General features: G+C 50.8%; 1 protein-coding gene across 3 annotated transcripts; it reads right to left on the bottom strand.

The window, feature by feature from the left end:
• Positions 1 to 369: 369 nt before the first annotated feature.
• LOC1271789 (uncharacterized) lies at positions 370 to 16,683 on the bottom strand. 3 transcript variants are annotated; one of them, XM_061659309.1, is made up of 9 exons: positions 13,907 to 14,403; positions 11,226 to 13,631; positions 8,034 to 10,274; positions 5,754 to 7,220; positions 5,364 to 5,485; positions 5,231 to 5,236; positions 4,272 to 5,135; positions 3,671 to 3,811; positions 370 to 3,568 (listed from the first exon to the last, which is right to left on the bottom strand). In XM_061659309.1, exons 2-9 carry the CDS (start codon positions 12,943 to 12,945, stop codon positions 3,497 to 3,499), a joined length of 6,633 nt encoding a protein of 2,210 aa, XP_061515293.1. In that variant the 5' UTR covers positions 12,946 to 13,631; positions 13,907 to 14,403; the 3' UTR covers positions 370 to 3,496. The 3 variants fall into 3 exon arrangements, 2 of the variants coding, with proteins under 2 accessions (XP_061515293.1, XP_061515289.1); XR_009766287.1 differs by lacking the exons at positions 370 to 3,568; positions 3,671 to 3,811; positions 13,907 to 14,403 and adding an exon at positions 16,551 to 16,682 and having other exon boundaries at positions 4,994 to 5,135; positions 5,231 to 5,485; XM_061659305.1 differs by lacking the exons at positions 370 to 3,568; positions 3,671 to 3,811; positions 4,272 to 5,135; positions 5,231 to 5,236; positions 13,907 to 14,403 and adding an exon at positions 16,551 to 16,683 and having other exon boundaries at positions 5,364 to 5,493.
• Positions 16,684 to 16,748: the final 65 nt, after the last annotated feature.

Genomic DNA, 16,748 nt, shown 5'->3' on the forward strand with positions numbered 1-16,748 from the left:
AAAAAAATATATGTTTTTATTTCCATCTTATTTCAAACGAGGCGCATAAGCGTAGGAAGTTGTAAACGACGGAGAAAATTAATGTAAAAATGGTTTTAAAAAACAATATAAAAATAATAATAAAGTACAATATAAAGACTGAACTAAAAACAATAAAACTAAGTGAGGTACGAATGAAACAATGGGTAAAATAAACGTAAAACAATGAGTAAAACAAGTAAATAAATGGATTACAAACGGCTGAAGTTGAAAAAATGATATTAAAAATACAATAACAATTATAAAACTACGCCAAAAACGAGCAAAACGAGAGAGAAGGAAAGTAGTTTCAGCTTCCTGCTTTGTAAACAGCAGCCGGTAGCGCACGTGTATGTTTTATATATGTATATTTATTTCAGCCCATGCTAATATACAGTAGTTTTGTTCTGTTTTGTTTTAGTGATAAATACGCATTCGGTTTTTTTTTGTTTTGGTTTTGTTAGTAGCTATCAAACGCCGTATTTATACGTTACACAAGATGACAGTTAAGTTATTACATTGTTTAATTGATTTGATTAGCTGTTTATTTGTTTTTTTTTTGTTTAAATTTTGCTGCATGCTTCATTCGTGTAATCGCGGCCAATTGTTTTGTCCTTTTTTTCCCCCGTTTGCTTTTGCGCCTTTTGCTACTATTCCCTTGTGTGTTTTTTTGTTGTTGTTGCTTCTTTGCTTCTTTTTTGCGCGCGCGTGGTTGTTTTCTTTTGTGTGTGTATGTGTATGTTAGTTGTATGCATGGTTTTGTTTGTTTTGTTCTTTACATTTATCTAATATTTACTCATATTATTTTGTTCAGACACAGCACACCCTCAAATGTGTTGTTTAGTTTGTTTGTTTGTTTGTTTGTTTTTTTTTTTTTACAAATTGCAGAAGTAAATATCCAAAACCATTTTCCCGATAAATTTGTCAAACCATTGGTTCGTAAATAGCCGGCCATTTGGTTGGTTGTTTATTTATTTTTACTTTCTGTTGCGTCTTTGCTTTGCTTGCTACTGCACTGTCTTGATTGAACGTTGCGCAACGTTTCAGCAGTTAACTTGACATTCCGTCGACCGTGTGCAATGGTTTACTGTTCTGGTTGCACTATAGCCACCGGCCCAGTAGCCGCAAAATCGTAACAGCGTTACGCGACGCGTCACGCTACGTTACAAGTTTATAAAAATAAACACGCGAATCAAAACAAACATTGGTCGAAATGGTAGTCGAAAACATTAGTCGAAAATCGAAAGCAAATACTGTTCACGGCGTACGAAAAGCGATAGCGTTATGTAAAGAAATGTTTCATAGAATTTCATTTCCCTTTCCCCGTCCACTGCAATTTGTGTAATACTTTTTTACCGCTTCCTCAAACATGGTTGCCCCAATGCGTTAGGACCTCTAAGGTTACAGAGTTCATCGGCAGGGGCGAGTTGCTAACCGAAGACATGCATATACTCGTAATTAACAAATTCAGAAGCTGTAAGAGAGCTGTAACCACCGGCCTAGCAAATATCCCCCCCTCTCTTTCACTGCCGTGCGATTGCCTTCTTGGTATGAGCATTTTAATGTTTCTTCTGTGTTTTTTTCTGCTTACTTGTTTTATGTGCTGTCTGTCTCGGGCTCCATTTTCTCTTCTGCTTAAGGACGGTGTTTAAAGTTTCTTCTTTCTACTGTGGTTCCTTGCTGCTAGCCTTGTTCTCCATCACGTCATCACCCACGCATTGTAGACCGTGTGCCAGTGGCATAGTTACTACTTGTCGCTACACCCCAGTTGCAATATTGCCTTTAAATGGACAGCTAACCCATTCAATCTTAAACAACTCCCACCGATATAAATCCCTTTACACAATATATGGACAGTAGAGTAGTTTTTCGTGTGTATGTGTGAGTGTGTTTGGTTTGCTTGTTTATTATAATGGAGCGCAAGTAGCCGGTGAGTACTTTTCCTCGATGAGGGCTGTTTTGTACCTCCAGAAGCGATATGGATGAAGCAGTGGGAATATGGACCCACCTGCATCGATAGACTTTCGCGCTTTGCCTTCCCTTTCGACGGCTTTGGGTTTTGTGGTGTGCGTATGTTTGTGTGTCATTTTTTTTTACTTTTTTTTAAACAAAATTATAGCCTTCGTTTACCACAACGTAGTAGCATCGAAAAAGTATAATGGCGAACCAGATCAATAGTGAGTTTACGCTCTCCGGTTCAAGGTTCTCATAGCTCATGCCATCGTGTTCGCGGCTCCACTACCAAGCCACTAAGCTTATCGCTCTCTCTCTCTCTCTCCTAGTGGGAGAACGAAGGTCTTGTTAGCTGCTGGTTAGTATGTATATGTTTGTGTGTACGTATGTGTATGTTGCCTTTCTTCTGTTCCTCATTCTAGCGTACCATTGTGTTTGCGTTCCTGGCTTTCAGAGTGTTGCAGTTTTAGCTTAATTTTGCTTATTTAAATGATTTCAAAAAATATATCAGTTTCTGAGATTCTTATTCTTCTTCTCCAGTTTTTCCTTGTTTTGCTTTTTGTTCGCTACAAGTTCACTCATTCTCTGCCTTACCTTCAGCTTGCTCATTTTGCCTTGCCCCATTAAGGTAGTTACAATAAATGGTATCTCTTTGGTTGTTGCACCGGTCTGATCGGTTTGGATGTTTTTGTTTTTTTTTTGTTTATTTTTTTTTATATTTTGCTTTTCTTTGTTCCTCTCCTAGCTCTGCTCCATTAGTGAAATGTGATCGATAGATAAGTGTTTCGTATTTGTTTCTCTCTTTGTTTTGCCTGCTTGTGCTTCAACTCTATAGCTTCCATTTTTTTTCTTCTTTTCTGTTGCTCTGCACGTCTTGTTATTTTGTGGCTTCCGGACTCGCTACCACCAAATCTGCAAAAGCTATACTGTTTAATACCTTACGTTTTTTTTTTTGTTTCTGTTGTTGCCTTCTTTAATTGTTGAACCCAACGATATACATGTACTCGTGAAATGCCATTATGTAAAGCCAAGGTTTTGCGTTTAATGTGTATTGAGGCCCTGGGCATATACTATGCGTCTCCGCACACCCTGGTATGTATCAGTTTCTTTTTTTTGGGTTACGTATGGCGTAAAGCGTTTTGTGATCTGCGATTATGTGTGTTAGTGTACCTTTGTGAGTGTTTATGAGTGTGTTCGTGTGTGTGTGTTTTTTTTGTATATATTATATTCATAACGATAATTATGTAAGTTTGCAAGGCCAAGGTTATGAATCAATTCCAAAAAGATTGCTATAAATATACACACACACATAGATAATCGCGTTTTTCTTCATATATACCCCATACAGAGAAATCATAACGTGTACACACATAGCTTTCGAACGTTGTCTGTGTGTAATTGTGTGTCTGTGTTTGTGTGTGTGTGTGTTTTATTTCTTCTTTCCCTTCCTGCAAAACATCTGCCTCCCGCAAGCGTAGGCCTCCTGCTCGGTGGTTCCTGCCGCTTGCGAGCAAAAATGACAAATTTATATGTATATCGGATTCTCCTGTCCAGTGAGCAGTCGGAACATGGACGTCGGCATGGTTTTCATCAGTATCTAGTGTGAGGAAGAAAGGAAAAAAACGTAGAGAGTGAGTGTAAGTGTCTTTAACGCCCGTACCGTAACGCTAGCAACAGCAGATCCAGCGCGTCCACATACCTCACCAACAGACGTGGCTAGGAGATTCACAATCTTTTCGTGCGGTACCGCGACGACGCTTTGGTTGTTGATCTCGATGATGCGGTGGCCCACGCGAACACCGCCCCGCTCCGCAATTCCTCCGCGCAGCAGGCTGCAAATCTGTAAATGCACAGAGAAATGTAGACATAGAGAGTTGCAGATGTAGCCACTATGAGAACTAGGACCTAATTCCGAGTCTTTGCAATGAGTCAATCAATCTGAATCTTTTAATCCAATAAAGAGTCTCCAATGTTCTTTCCAAAGAATCAGGAATCTTCAAGAATCTCTATGTGCGGGTTCTTCATCGAATTACAGGATTCTGAACCTATAACTTTGCAGTTTAAAAAGCTCTTCAATTTCTGTGACAAACTCATTAATTTCAAGATTAACAATTCTTCAAAAGTTCATGAAACTCTAGATACATACAGCTCTTGTAAGATTGGATAATCTCAAGATGCATCACTCTTCCCAGGATTTACGTTAGACATTTGATTATTGTATCTATTGATTCTTCACTGATGATTCATTGCGAAACACTTTTCTTTCCACAATTCTTCCAACCCACCCATCCGATACCTACCACACCGTTCTGTACGCTGAAGCCGAGCTGGTACTTGGTGTTCGGGCGCTTGATCTTCACCTCCACGACCGGTGCGCACGGCACGACCGTGAACTTCACCACCGTCTGGTTCTTGGTGTTCTTGATGTACCCCTGGCAGGTGGAGAGCGGCAGCCCGACCAGGCTCAGCCCGTTGATCGCGATGATCTGGTCGCCGATGTTCAGCTGGCCGCAGCGGGCGGCCGCCCCCGCCGACGCCAGGTTCGCGATCACGACCGTCGGCAGCATCGAGCCCCAGCCGGACTCGACGATGACCACGCCGAGTATTTCGCCCTTCGCCTTCGGCACCACCACCTCCTTCTGCAGCTCCTTCTTGGCGAATATCTCCAGCTCGTCGCCGAAGATCTCCTGGCTGTTCAGCACCTCCTGGTAGTCCATCTCCTTCATAAAGCTGTGGTCCTCAATTCCGTTCGCCTTCAGGAACTCCATGTACGCGACCTGGAACGCCTGCCCGATGCTCTGCGCAATGAACTGGGCCTCCTCGCTCTCGAACACGTGGCAGATCATCTTCGGCGTCCGGTTGCCCTTCGGGCCGCCGGCCAGCTTCTGGGAGGGCGTGCTGCCACTGCCCGCCCCGTGCCCGGCCGTGTGCGTGCCCGAGCCAGTGCCTGCCCCGCCCGACGAGTCGGTCGAGTCGACGTCCTGCGGCACGAAGCGGCGCCGGGCCATCAGCACCACCAGATCGCCGATGTCGGCAATGTAGGAGATGGTGCGGAGCGCGTGGTCCATCATGATCTCCTTCAGATCCGTGTTCAGCACCATGATCTTTTCGGTCGAGATGAACAGGTCGACCTCCGTGCTGGGCTGAACCTCACCGTCCGGTGACTGGTGAGAACAGGGAGAGCGAAATAGAAGAAAACAAAAACTCTATTATTATGTACGGTTGCGCAAACGAGGGGCTGTGGAGCGCTGTAGCTTACCAAAGCCTTAAGCCGGAACAGGATCAGGTGTTTGCGTGGAGCATCGTGTTGAGTCGTTGAATTGCATGAGACAGAGAACAGAGCGTTAGTATGTCGATTGAGCAAGCAAGCTCACCGGTAGCCCGGATCCTACCTTTATTCTAGATACGGCTTCCTCTGCCTGCAACATGCGGGTCGACTTTGTGGGCTGTCCTTCGCACACGAGCTGGGTAGATCCTAGGTAACGGGCCCGGAACAGGACACCTTCAATAAGAACTGCAGCACTGCGAAACGGGATGGAAAACAATGAGCAAGACGCGTTCGTTTTGCTGCCTATATATCTATATAGATATATATATAGCTACAGACACCGGACAGGGCAATCGAACTAAAAAGCAATCTAGTTTGCACGGGATTAGTTTACTTACAGCGAACAGTCCATCAACATGTGTGCCAGCATAGTAGTGACAGAGAAAGGGTGAACACATTACAATTAACGTCACACGTCCCACCACCACCCCCCTCCCAAGCACGCCCCACTTACCCTCCTTGTTCTTCGACTTTCGCTTCGAGTCGTTGTTGTGCAGCGATTTCGATTTGGTCGACCCGCCCGGGCTGCCGGAATCGTTCGACTTGTCCAGCAGGTTGCCCTCACCGAGCGAGTGCTGCGGGCTCGGATTCGGCGACGTCAGCTGCGTCTGCGGCTCGTTCGGACCGTTGAAGTTGATCAGGTTGCCGCTCGGTGGCTTGGCGCTCTTGGCGCTGGCCGTCCCGCCGGCGCCACCATTCACCGTGCTGGGCGCGCCGGACGCTGGCGGCAGCGTCGCCGCGGCCGTAATACCAAGATCTGGCAGGGGAACGCTGGCGCCGGAGCCCGCCATGCCGGTCGAGCTGCCGCTGCCGCCACCCCCGGGAAGGAAGCTGCTTCCCCCGGCACTTCCGTTCGGCTGGGGACCGTTGCGTACGCCCACCGAGCCAGTGAGCCGTTCGCCGAGTGGACCGGCGGCTGGCAGCTTCCCGTTCGCGGCCGTATCCCGCGCTGCGCCACCGGCCACACCGGCCGGTTGGGATGCGCCCTGCTGCTGTTGCTGCTTCGGCGAGACCTTGCCGAGGGTGAGCAGGCGCGAGGCGCCCGTCTTGCGCTCGCCCGTGCTCCACAGCTTGCCGCTGCCGCTCTCGTCGTAGAAGCCCTGGTCGTCGAGCCGCTGGTGCCCGAGCAGACGGTCGGTTTCGAGATCGGTGTCCGGGTCCTCGTCCTCGTCCACCAGGGCCAGCGGTTTCGTGGCTGGCCCACCAGCGCCCTGTCCGATCAGTACGTCCGTCTCGTCGGCGAAATCGGGCCCCGCGACGGCCACCGGTTTGGAGCAGACCGGCGAGGAGGAGAGCTTGCAGGACGGCCCAGATACACCGACCCCGGGCTGCAGCCCGTTGGACAGCGCTCCTGTGCCGCTGGCCGCTGTCGGGCCCGTTGACACTGCGAGCGGTTTGCCGGCAAAGTCGTCGCTGGCGCGTGTGCGCGGTATCCAGATCGGGGAGAGGCTCGGGCCGGTGCCGGCGCCGCCACCGCTGCCGCCGGTTCCGACCGTCCCGCTGCCCACCGGGCCGAGCGGGTCCGGAAAGTCGCCGGTCGCGCACAGGCTGCCCTTGTCGAACGCTTTCCGCGATTGGTTGCCGCTAGCTAGGTTCAGGCTCTTCGTCTTCTGCAGACACAGCCGAATGTCCTTGAGCGTGGACTGCACGTCGGCGCTGGTCGTCTGGCCGTGGTTGAACTGCTGCTGTTGCTGTGATTGTTGCGGTTGTTGGGGTTGCCCTTGCTGCTGCTGTTGCTGTTGCGATTGCTGTTGCTGCTGCTGAAGTTGCTGTAGATGTTGCAGCTGGTGTTGCTTTTGCTGCTGTCCCGGTTGTTGTTGTTGTTGCTGCTGCTGCTGCAACAGGGACATGTTATCACAATCGATCGAAGACTTCCTGTGCGGTGCTGGGGCTGGAGGTGGCGGTGTCGATTGGATAGTATCTGCAAAAACAGCAACAAAGACATTGGGTACGAGATTAGACTAGATTGGCATGGTTTTAGTCATCTATGAGCTCCACCATGATATGAGACGTAATGAGGCTAGAAATCAAGATGTGATCCAAGAGACCACCATTGAGCTAAAACATCTTCACTACTCTATACTTTAAAAGTTTCTTCCTTTCATTATCTTTAAGACTCATGCACCTTAGGTACACTATTCTTCAAAAGCTTCTTCCTATCATTAGCTTGAAGACTCATGCATCTTATGTCAAATCTGTTCACATGACAAGGACGCATATCACAACTATAGAACAGCTTCGGCTCTAATCCATTAGAGACGTAGATTTGGAGTTCACGACTAGCATCGTCTTCTGAGATCTGGCGGGAAATGCCTGACTCTCTTTGTTGAGGACGCTATACAAGTATTGAGAACAGCCCTTTGACATTTCCATCTATTATAATCTAAAAAGATATTTACTGCCCTCAATCAACACATCAATGTGGACAAATCTCATATGAGCTAGATGTAATTTCTCATGCCCTAACGCTTTGATATCGAAGTTATGCGAGATCTGCTAGATCCTGTTTACATGTACATTGCATGGACATTATAGCTGAAGAGCCTGAAGCGCAATGAATTTCCAATGTACTCTTCAGTAACCCTCACAACCAATGTGGATTGTAGTAAGAATAGAACTCAGAATTGCTATCAATGATGTACTCAACTAAATTAAGGTAGTTAAATAAACAAAAAGGAATCGTATGATAGCTACCAGAAGATGGTAGACCTCGCCGATTAGCATTCGTACTTACTTATGGTGTAGAGAGACTCCAGCTCTGGGTCGCGATTCTTAAATATGCTGGCGTTGTGCAGCATACTAGAGTTTAGCTTGAGATTTCCCATGCGGAAGGTGTTGTTGACGAAGTAGCCCTCCACGTTCGTGCCTTGGTTCTGCTGTTGCTGCTGTTGTGGTTGGTGCTGTTGTTGCTGCTGCTGCTGCTGCTGCTGTTGTTGTACGTGTGAACCTTGTGCGGCTTTCATCTCCTTCGACATGCTAGGTGACGAGGATATCGATGGCTTCGCTGTAACGGACGGTGACTGTGCGCCCAGCAAACCGTACGGGCCGGTGGCCGGGCCGGCCGACTGCATCATGCCACCATTGCTGCCAGCCTGCCCGTGTTGCTTGACGCTGCCGACCGTGACCAGGTCGGGCGGCAGCAGGCCCGTCATCGGGTTCGCGCTCAGATTGTTCTCCGAGTCGGAGACGTGCCCGCTGGACAGCCCGTCCTCCAGCACCGGCATCGCAGCGTAGTAGCGCGTGTAGTTGTTCGCATTGTTCGCGAACAGACAGTTGAGCGACTCGCCCGGGCCGGACGGTGCGCCCGAGGTCGCACTGATCACGCCATTGTTCAGATCATCGCACATCGTCGCCCCGTTGCCCGAGATCAGCCCGAAGTCGCTGCCGTACTGGGGCGAGATTTCGCTATCGTAGTCGCCACAGTTCGAGTCGTAGTCGGTCGTGTCGGGCGAGTAGTTGAAGTTTTTGCTGTACTTGCGCGCGTACACCTTGCGCCCGTCGCCACCGTCCCCGTTGAGCGAGTAGTGCAGCGGGTCCTTGTCGCTGCCGTTCGAGATCATCGGATGGCCGTCGTAGTTCGCCTCGTTGATGGCATCGTAGCTGCTGGTGCGGCTCTCCCCGTTGATGTACGCGCTGAACCGCAGCTCGCCCATGTTGGCATGCTGGTTGGGTGGCTGGTTCGGTGGTTCAGCCTGGTGCTGCTGTTGCTGCTGTTGCTGCTGTTGCTGCTGTTCCGGGTAGCTCTTCAGCAGGCCACTCTGCACGTACATGGCGTAGTCGCGCGCATCACTAGCGGACTGGAGGGTGGACTTTAGCGACAGCCGCACACCGTCATCTTCCCGCCGGTCGTACTCGGCCGCACTGCAGTACCGATCCGACACATCCACCACCCCCAAACCGCCGTTGCCACCGCTGTGGCCTTTCAGATGGGCCTCCGATTTCTTCTTGCGCAGCCCGCAGTAGTCGGACAGCCGGGTCGATTTGCTCTTCAGCTTGTAGCTGTACTTCGCCAACCCGTTTGGCTTCGCGTCGTCCTCATCGTCCTCCTCCTCTCCGTCCTCCTCCTCTTCCTCGTCCTCCACGTCGGCTGTGTCGTCGTCCTCCTCCCGGCGGGCCGGCCCGTCACCCAGCAGCGGCGACTTGGGCGAGCGCACCAGCGTGTCCTGCTTGCCTGCCGCCCCATTCACGTTGCCAATGTACGTCGTTTCGATCGTTTTCGAGCGCTCCAGCTCGACCGGATAGTCGTAGTGCACGTCCAGACTCTCCCCATCCTCCTCCTCCCCGTCCTCCTCGTCCTCCTCCTCTGCGCTGTCATTGTAGTCGCTGAACTTTTCCACGTCCTCGGTCGAGGGGCACTTGAAGAACTCCTCCAGCACTTTGCGCGTCTCCGAAAACTCGTACAGATAGTCGAACGTGGAGGAGTTGGCGATCGGCGGAAAGCCGGACGTGCCGCCGATGTGCTGCAGCTCGTTCTCGGGCGTTTGGGCGCTCAGCTGCAACTTTTCCAGGCTCGTCTTGCCGCCCATCTCGGACGGTGACAGCTTGCCGGGCAGCATGTCGTAGATGTGATGGTCGTGGTGCTGCTGATGCTGCTGCTGCTGATGCTGCTGCTGTTCCTTGCGCGTCCCGGAAACTTTGGAAAGCTCTCCAGCGCCGTAGCTGCTCGTACATTCGGTATCGTTTGCGGATCGTTTCGAATCGAGCAGCAGCGTCTTGCTGAGGGTGGAGTTGACCTGATCGAGCAGCGAAGGCGAACAGCTGGCATTGGTGGAGGACGTTTGAGCGACGGTGCCAGCCATACTGCTGCCGCTGCCGGCAGTACCGACTGTAGCGGGTACTACGCGCTGGGGGAATCCGGGACGAGGTAGCGATAGCAGTGACGGTGACGTCAGGTTTATCTTCACGCTGGACGCTAGGTAGCAGTCGCCTTCGTCGCAGAGGTTCAGGCCAAACCGACGCGGCGAACCGTCGTACTCTGAGAATAGTGGGGAGAGATGGGCACACAATGATATAGGACTTACCGCGTAAATACTGTTGGAGTGTTATTATTTTGAGCTGATTGTATACGCTAGGTTATAGGTTATACCGATAGGTATAGGTTAGGTATTGGATTCTGAATCGGGATAAGTTAAGGAACGACTCTATGATAAGATAAGGCTTTATTCCATATCATTTAATATTCAGTTCTAGCAGCGAAGTATGTTCAGTGGGAATTACTGCATCCTTGGACAGATTCAACAGCAGTTATTCAAACAGAGTTGGCTCAAGATATGCATTAAGATCAGTTTTTGAACAGGAATAGGTTCGAAGACTGTGCTTAACCCAGTTAAAACCATTGGTTCAGGTTCTGTGTCATGTCTGGGATAGATTCGAGATGAAATTCAGGAACAAAATAGTCTTGAATGCAGTTCCTGAAGCGGAATAGGTACAAAGCTTATTCCGGACCCGAACAAAGCTGAAATAGAGTTAGGATCAGTGACATCTTAGGTAGAACAGTGACATCTTAGGTATATGTTCTAGGACAGGATCAAGATAAATTCCATGTATGTTTCTCGACCGGAATAGATTCAAGATTCGTTATAGGCCCTGGATAAGTTCAAAAAGAGTGCCAGGATCTGAAATGGATCGGATCAAAAGACCGGAATAAGTCTACCATTCTGGAATTCACATGGAATGGTACTCAGAAGGATACTATCAGCACCGGCGTAGGTTGGAGCGTAGATCCTGGATCAGAAAGGGTCGATTTTAAGAACCGAGTATAACTTAGTTCAATGAGTGATGGAGTGGAAGTGAAGTGAGAGCAATTCCAAAAATCGCAGTGTGCAGATTAGTTTCACGATGTTCCAGTACCACCGTACCCTACCACCTTAAACTGCCCAATAACGGAGAGCCCTCCACCGCAGGGCTGCCAAGCAGTAGTACTCACCGATAATGTTCGACCCGGTGCTTTGGGACTTGTTCTCCGCTAGCTCCGCCTCTCCCTCGTCCCGCTTGGCCGGATAGTGTCCCAGCAGCTTGTCGGCAAAGTCGACCGCGGGCTCGCACTGCTCCACGCTCGGGCTGGCCACGCTCAGCCCCACGTGCGGTCCGTGCTCCAGCTTCTGCCCCAGGTGCAGCAGCCCCTTTCGGGCGGTCGGCCCCTCGTCCGGCAGGTCCTGCTGTTTCGGCTGCGCCACCGACAGCGTGTTGCCGTGCTCCTTGGCATTGCTGCTCAGCACAACGATCTCACCCTCACCGGCGGCTCCACCGTCACCCCCGAGCGCACCATAGCCCCCGAGCCCGAGCTTGTCCTTGCGCGTACCGTTGTACGTCTGCATCTCGTGCTGGTAGTTGAAGTACTTCAGCTTGTCCTCCATGTCGCTCTCGTCCTCGAGCGGCGACTGCAGCACCATGTTGTAGCAGCTCACCGGCTTGTAGGTGGAGCCGGACCCCACCACACTCGCCCGCTTCGGTGGCTGCATCATCGAACCACCGCCACCACCACTACCAGTGCTGCCGCCACCGACCCCCAGCCCACCACCCTTCGACTTGTGCCCGGTCGACGGGTAGTGCGAGACGGACAGGTGGCAGTAGTTGCGCTCCATCCATCGTGGGGTCGGTCCCGCACCGGCAGCCTCCCGCTTCAGCCGCTCGTCCCGCGTGTCGTCCTCGTCGGACAGGAGAAGACCGGTGGAGGGGCCACCACCACCACCACCCCCGTTGCCCAACGCGGCGCTGATAGCAGATTGAGTTTCGGTTGGCGAACAGGTCAGCGGCGGCGGTTGATTGCTGTAGTAGTAGCCGTACCCGTCCGGGACGGTGCTGCCGCCCCCCTTGGCGGCCGATTGATTGGGCGCACCGTGCTTCACACTGCCGCCGGTGCTGCCCCCACCGATGCCCCCGTACAGTTCGCCCTTGATGTTGCCACCGTAGTGGTTGTTGTTGCCACCGGCACTACCGCTGCCTGCGTTGCCGGTACTGCTGCTGTTGTTGTTATTGTTGTTGTTGTTGTTGTTGTTGTTGTTGTTGCTGGTGACGTTGCTGTTATTGCTGCCGCCCTTGCCGACGACCAGCTCCTTCTCCGCACCGTACTCAAACTCGCCCGTACCACTACCACCACCACCACCACCACCACCACCGCCGCCATTGTTATTGCCGAACGTCCCCATGTCCATGTACACCTTGGCCGGTCCGGCCCCTTGCGCTGTGGCGACCGTCGGCGGGCTCGTGCGCGTCACGTACGTCCCGAGCGACAGGCTGCCGACGTCCATCAGACAATTATTGTTACTGTTTTTGCCACCACCACCACTACCACCACCGACACCACCACCACCACCGTTTGCACTCGCACCACTGCTCAGGACATAGTGGTGGTAGTCACTGCGCGGTTTGCACTTCGGGAACAGCAGCGAAATCTTCTGCTCGCTCAGGCTGAGCTCGTGCCCGGCTGCCGCCGCCGCCGCCGCCGCCGTCGTTGCGTCCGTTCCGGTCGTCAGCACCGCACCGCCGCCTGCCGTCTCGACTGCCGCACCGCTGAAAGGCAGGGAGGAGGAGGAGGTGGTGGAGGATAAAGGGCTGCTATCATCGTGGCGGTCGGCCGCGCCGGCACTCTCTACCGGTGCAGCGGCCGGTGGCTTCCGGTCGAAGGCAACGGTCGAGCTGACCATTGCGTCCCAGCGGCGGCCCGCCCCACCTCCTCGTGTGCTCGTCTGCGTGTGTGTGTGTGGGGAATGTGTGGAAAGGTGTATGTGTGTGTGTGCTTTTAACCCCTTTGGTTATGCGGGGGCGCGGCGGCCGCCTGTGCTTCAAGGGAGGCCCGAGTTTGTGTTCTTTGTTTGCTTCGTCGTTGTTGTTGTTGTTGTTGGTTTGTTAGGGAAGGACGTGTTTTGGGATGATAATACACACACAAACACACAAAAACACACACACGCACAAATACACACGCACACAAATAAAACACACGCGTGCAAGGACAACCTTTTTTTGCCGCACAACGGGAAGCAAACGAGCCGTAAGACAAAAAAAAAGGGGGCAAGAAAACCCCCGTCGCCTCCCTTCTTTTTTTTGTTCCCCTCGCCCCCCTTTCTGCTTTTCTGCTTTCCTGCTCGTTTTTTGCGGGGGAGGGGGGGGGACCAGACGACTGATGTGTTTGTTGGGGCCTGGGGATGGGAGAGGGTGGTGGGGTTTTTTGGGGGGGAGTGGGGGAGGGTAAGGGTGTTGAGGGTCGTTTTTTTGCTCTGCTTCTTCTTTTTGTGTTGTTTTGTTTCGGTATTTTTTTTTTTGGCTAATCTTTTCTTATCCGATGGCGGTACGCGGTAGGTAGGAGGTGTGTGTAGAAGTGTTACTGGAGGTGCTGGAAATGTAACAAATGTTAAAAACGCACTTTAATAACGGGACACACATACGCACACACACACACACACACACACACCAGGAGGTATCAGGAGAAGGACGGAGCGGAGGAAATGTTTTTTTTTTTTTGTGGTTTTTTGTTGGGGAGATTGCAGATGGGACTAGTTCCTACTGGGCGTTTGATGGGCGAAATGAGCTCGTGAAGGGGGGTGGGGGGAGATTTTTTTCACACTCTCAAATACACACACACACATACACACAAGCACAGATACATACACACAAACAAACGAATAGACGGACGGTATGGTGATTACCGCAAATGTGTGGCAGCGTTGCCCGACTAGTAGTAGCAGCAGCAGCAGCAGCAGATTGCAAAACACACGCGTACGTCAAGCCGTTGGTGGGGAGGGAGGCGTGGGTGGTGGGGGAAAGGAAACTGTGTGATCGGCCCGGCAAGGGTGCACGAAATTCGAACACTCACGAACGTTTTCTTGCCCCACCGTACGTACGGTGTCCGTGCAGCGTGTTGTTTTGCTTTTCTCTCGCTATTTGCGCTCTGACACACACACACACACATACACACACTGCTCGTTCACTCACAAGGGACGCTCGGCCGAAGGAAGGAAGCAGGAGCCGTAGAAAAATCGATAATCGAATCCTTGCACATACACGCAGCAGTAGCAGCAGTGTGGATGATTTGCAGCATGGATGACTCACAGGGAAAATAAAAAAAGGAATATCTCTCTCGCTCACACACACACACACACACACACACACACATTCTCGCTCTTTCTCTCTCTCTCTCTCTATCTCTCTCTCTCTCTATCTCTCTCCCTCTTGCTCTCTCTCTCTCTCTTTCTTGCTCTCTCTTTTTTGCTCTCTCTTTCTTTCTCTCTCTCTCCTTCTCTCTCCTTCTTTCTCTCTCCTTCTCTCTCTTTCTCTCTCTCCTTCTCTCTCTCTCCTTCTCTCACTCCTTCTCTCTCTTTCTCTCTCTCCTTCTCCCTCTCTCTTTCTCTCTCTCTTTTTCTCTTTCACACACTCTCTCCTCTCTCTCTCTCTCTCTCTCTCTCTCTCTCTTTCTCTCTCACACTCACACTCTCTCTCTCTTTCACTCTCTCGTTCGTACGTTTTCCACGCGACACTCTCGCTCTGTGTATGTGTGTGTGTGTGTGTGTGTGTGTGTGTATTTCTTCCTTTACAATAGTTTCTGCGTGTGTATTGGTGATGGTGTATACAAATGGAAATGCGAACTAAACGAGACACAGGGGTCTGCGCGCCGTTCTATTACACGTACATTTTTTTTTTTTGCAGGATGGAAAATTTTACCCTCACTTTAAACCAACAACAACAACAACAAAAAGATAGGGTGAAACAAAACTAAAAAAAAAATATGTGTTAGGATGACCGACTACAATATGGTAGGCGTGTGTATGGGTTCGGTGGGTGGATGGATGGGTTTGAGGGGGGGGGGCGTGTGGTTACTCTTGTCCCATGCAGAAGCCAGGGGTGCCAAGTGAGGGGGAAGCGAATAAGCGGAGCAGAGCAGAGAGAAGCAGCCATAGACCACAAGTGTGCCAGACACACACACACGCACAAAAGCGAACGAGACGAAAAGGAGACTTTGTGCACAAAACGGCGATGTGCGGCGAATTTTACAGACGACCCATGGGGCGAAAAGCGAACTAAAATGTTTTAGAGGTCCTGGAAGTTCTGCAGCGTGTACGACCGCGAAAGCCCCATTTTTAAACCCCCCCTTCTTCACACACACAACCACACACACACACACACAATCACTCACACACACCTACACAGATGTAGTAATCATTAGAGTTCGATTTTTGTGTCCTTTTCAGCGTGTGCTCACAATTGTTACAAATTTACAGCCCACACACACACACACACATACACACACGAGCGTGCGCGCACACACACACACCAGACACACTGCACAGCACACGGACAATTGCACACATACACTCACACACACACACACAGCCGCAAAGAATCGCGCATATGCGTGTGGGTATTTTTCTTTGCGTTTTGTTGTTTGCCTGTATAGATGTATGTATGGAGCACTTTTCCTACAGCGAATCGCATAGAGCATCCAGGAATTTTCCTTGCCACCATACGTGGTTTTTGTTTCCTTTTTTTCTCGGTGGGAAGTAAATGGGAAGCTGAAGCGAAAACGGGATTGAAGCTCACACACACGCACACGGTCACCACTCACCTCAGGGGTGAATGTCCGCCTCAGAGTGGAAGGAAGGGTGGGGAAGGATTGTAAGGACTTTTTTTTTCTTTTTTTGGTTGTGATACGGCAGTGAAAAAGCACTCAAAAAGCACGAAAGCTGGCGGGATTGTGAGGGAGGGGGATGGCCGACCCAAAAAAGGGGGGACCGCATGAACGCACCGTGCCACAACGGGCCCAATGCAAGTGAACCCAGTTGGTTGCGACGGGGGGAGAGGGGGGGGGGGGGAAGAAAGGGGTTTTGTGGGTGGCATTGGAGAAGGGCGTCTTATGTGTCGGAAATGTTTTGTTTCATTGCATAACGGCTAAAAGTGTTATGTTGCTTGCACAGAAAACGGCTGCACCAAAACGGTGATGGTGCGAGTGAGCACGAGCAAATTAAAACGAAAAACAAAAACCGCAGAAGTAACACAAGAGGTGCAGCTGGAAAAGCACAGCACAGCGATGGAGAGGGGAGGCGGGGGTGCCACCGTTTTTTTTTTACAAAGCGATTTAAATATTGCAGCACAAAACACGGGAACTATAGGGGGCACCGTTTTTTTTTTTTTCACAGTCGTGTGATGGTTCCCCAAACACTTTGCTTGCTTGCAAAAATGGAGTTGAGATGTAAAACCAAAGAAACCAAACCAACAACGAAAAAAAAAACGCATAGAGCCAATCGTCCTCGATTCTTACGCTTGTTTAACCGCACATCGAAACACACTTTGCCTTTTTAACGACTTCCCTGCGACTGTTGCACTTCCTTTCGGTGGTGCTCTGGTGGAAATTGCGATTTCATTGATCCCCTTCACAACCCAGGCGCCCGAGACACACACACACTCACACACTCACACAGGGGGTTTCCACTGTTTACCACACACACACACACACACA

This window comes from Anopheles gambiae, chromosome X, assembly GCF_943734735.2.
Source record: "Anopheles gambiae chromosome X, idAnoGambNW_F1_1, whole genome shotgun sequence".
In the NCBI taxonomy this organism is placed as follows: domain Eukaryota; kingdom Metazoa; phylum Arthropoda; class Insecta; order Diptera; family Culicidae; genus Anopheles; species Anopheles gambiae.

Bases quoted from the DNA above. Each gene is read 5' to 3' on its own strand.
- LOC1271789 (XM_061659309.1), bottom strand. From the start codon at position 12,945: ATGGTCAGCTCGACCGTTGCCTTCGACCGGAAGCCACCGGCCGCTGCA. The intron at 10,275-11,225 runs GTGAGTACTACT...CACTATTCTCAG, and splicing joins CACCGGGTCGAACATTATCG to AGTACGACGGTTCGCCGCGT. The intron at 3,812-4,271 runs GTAGGTATCGGA...GTGCATTTACAG, and splicing joins TCAGCGTACAGAACGGTGTG to ATTTGCAGCCTGCTGCGCGG.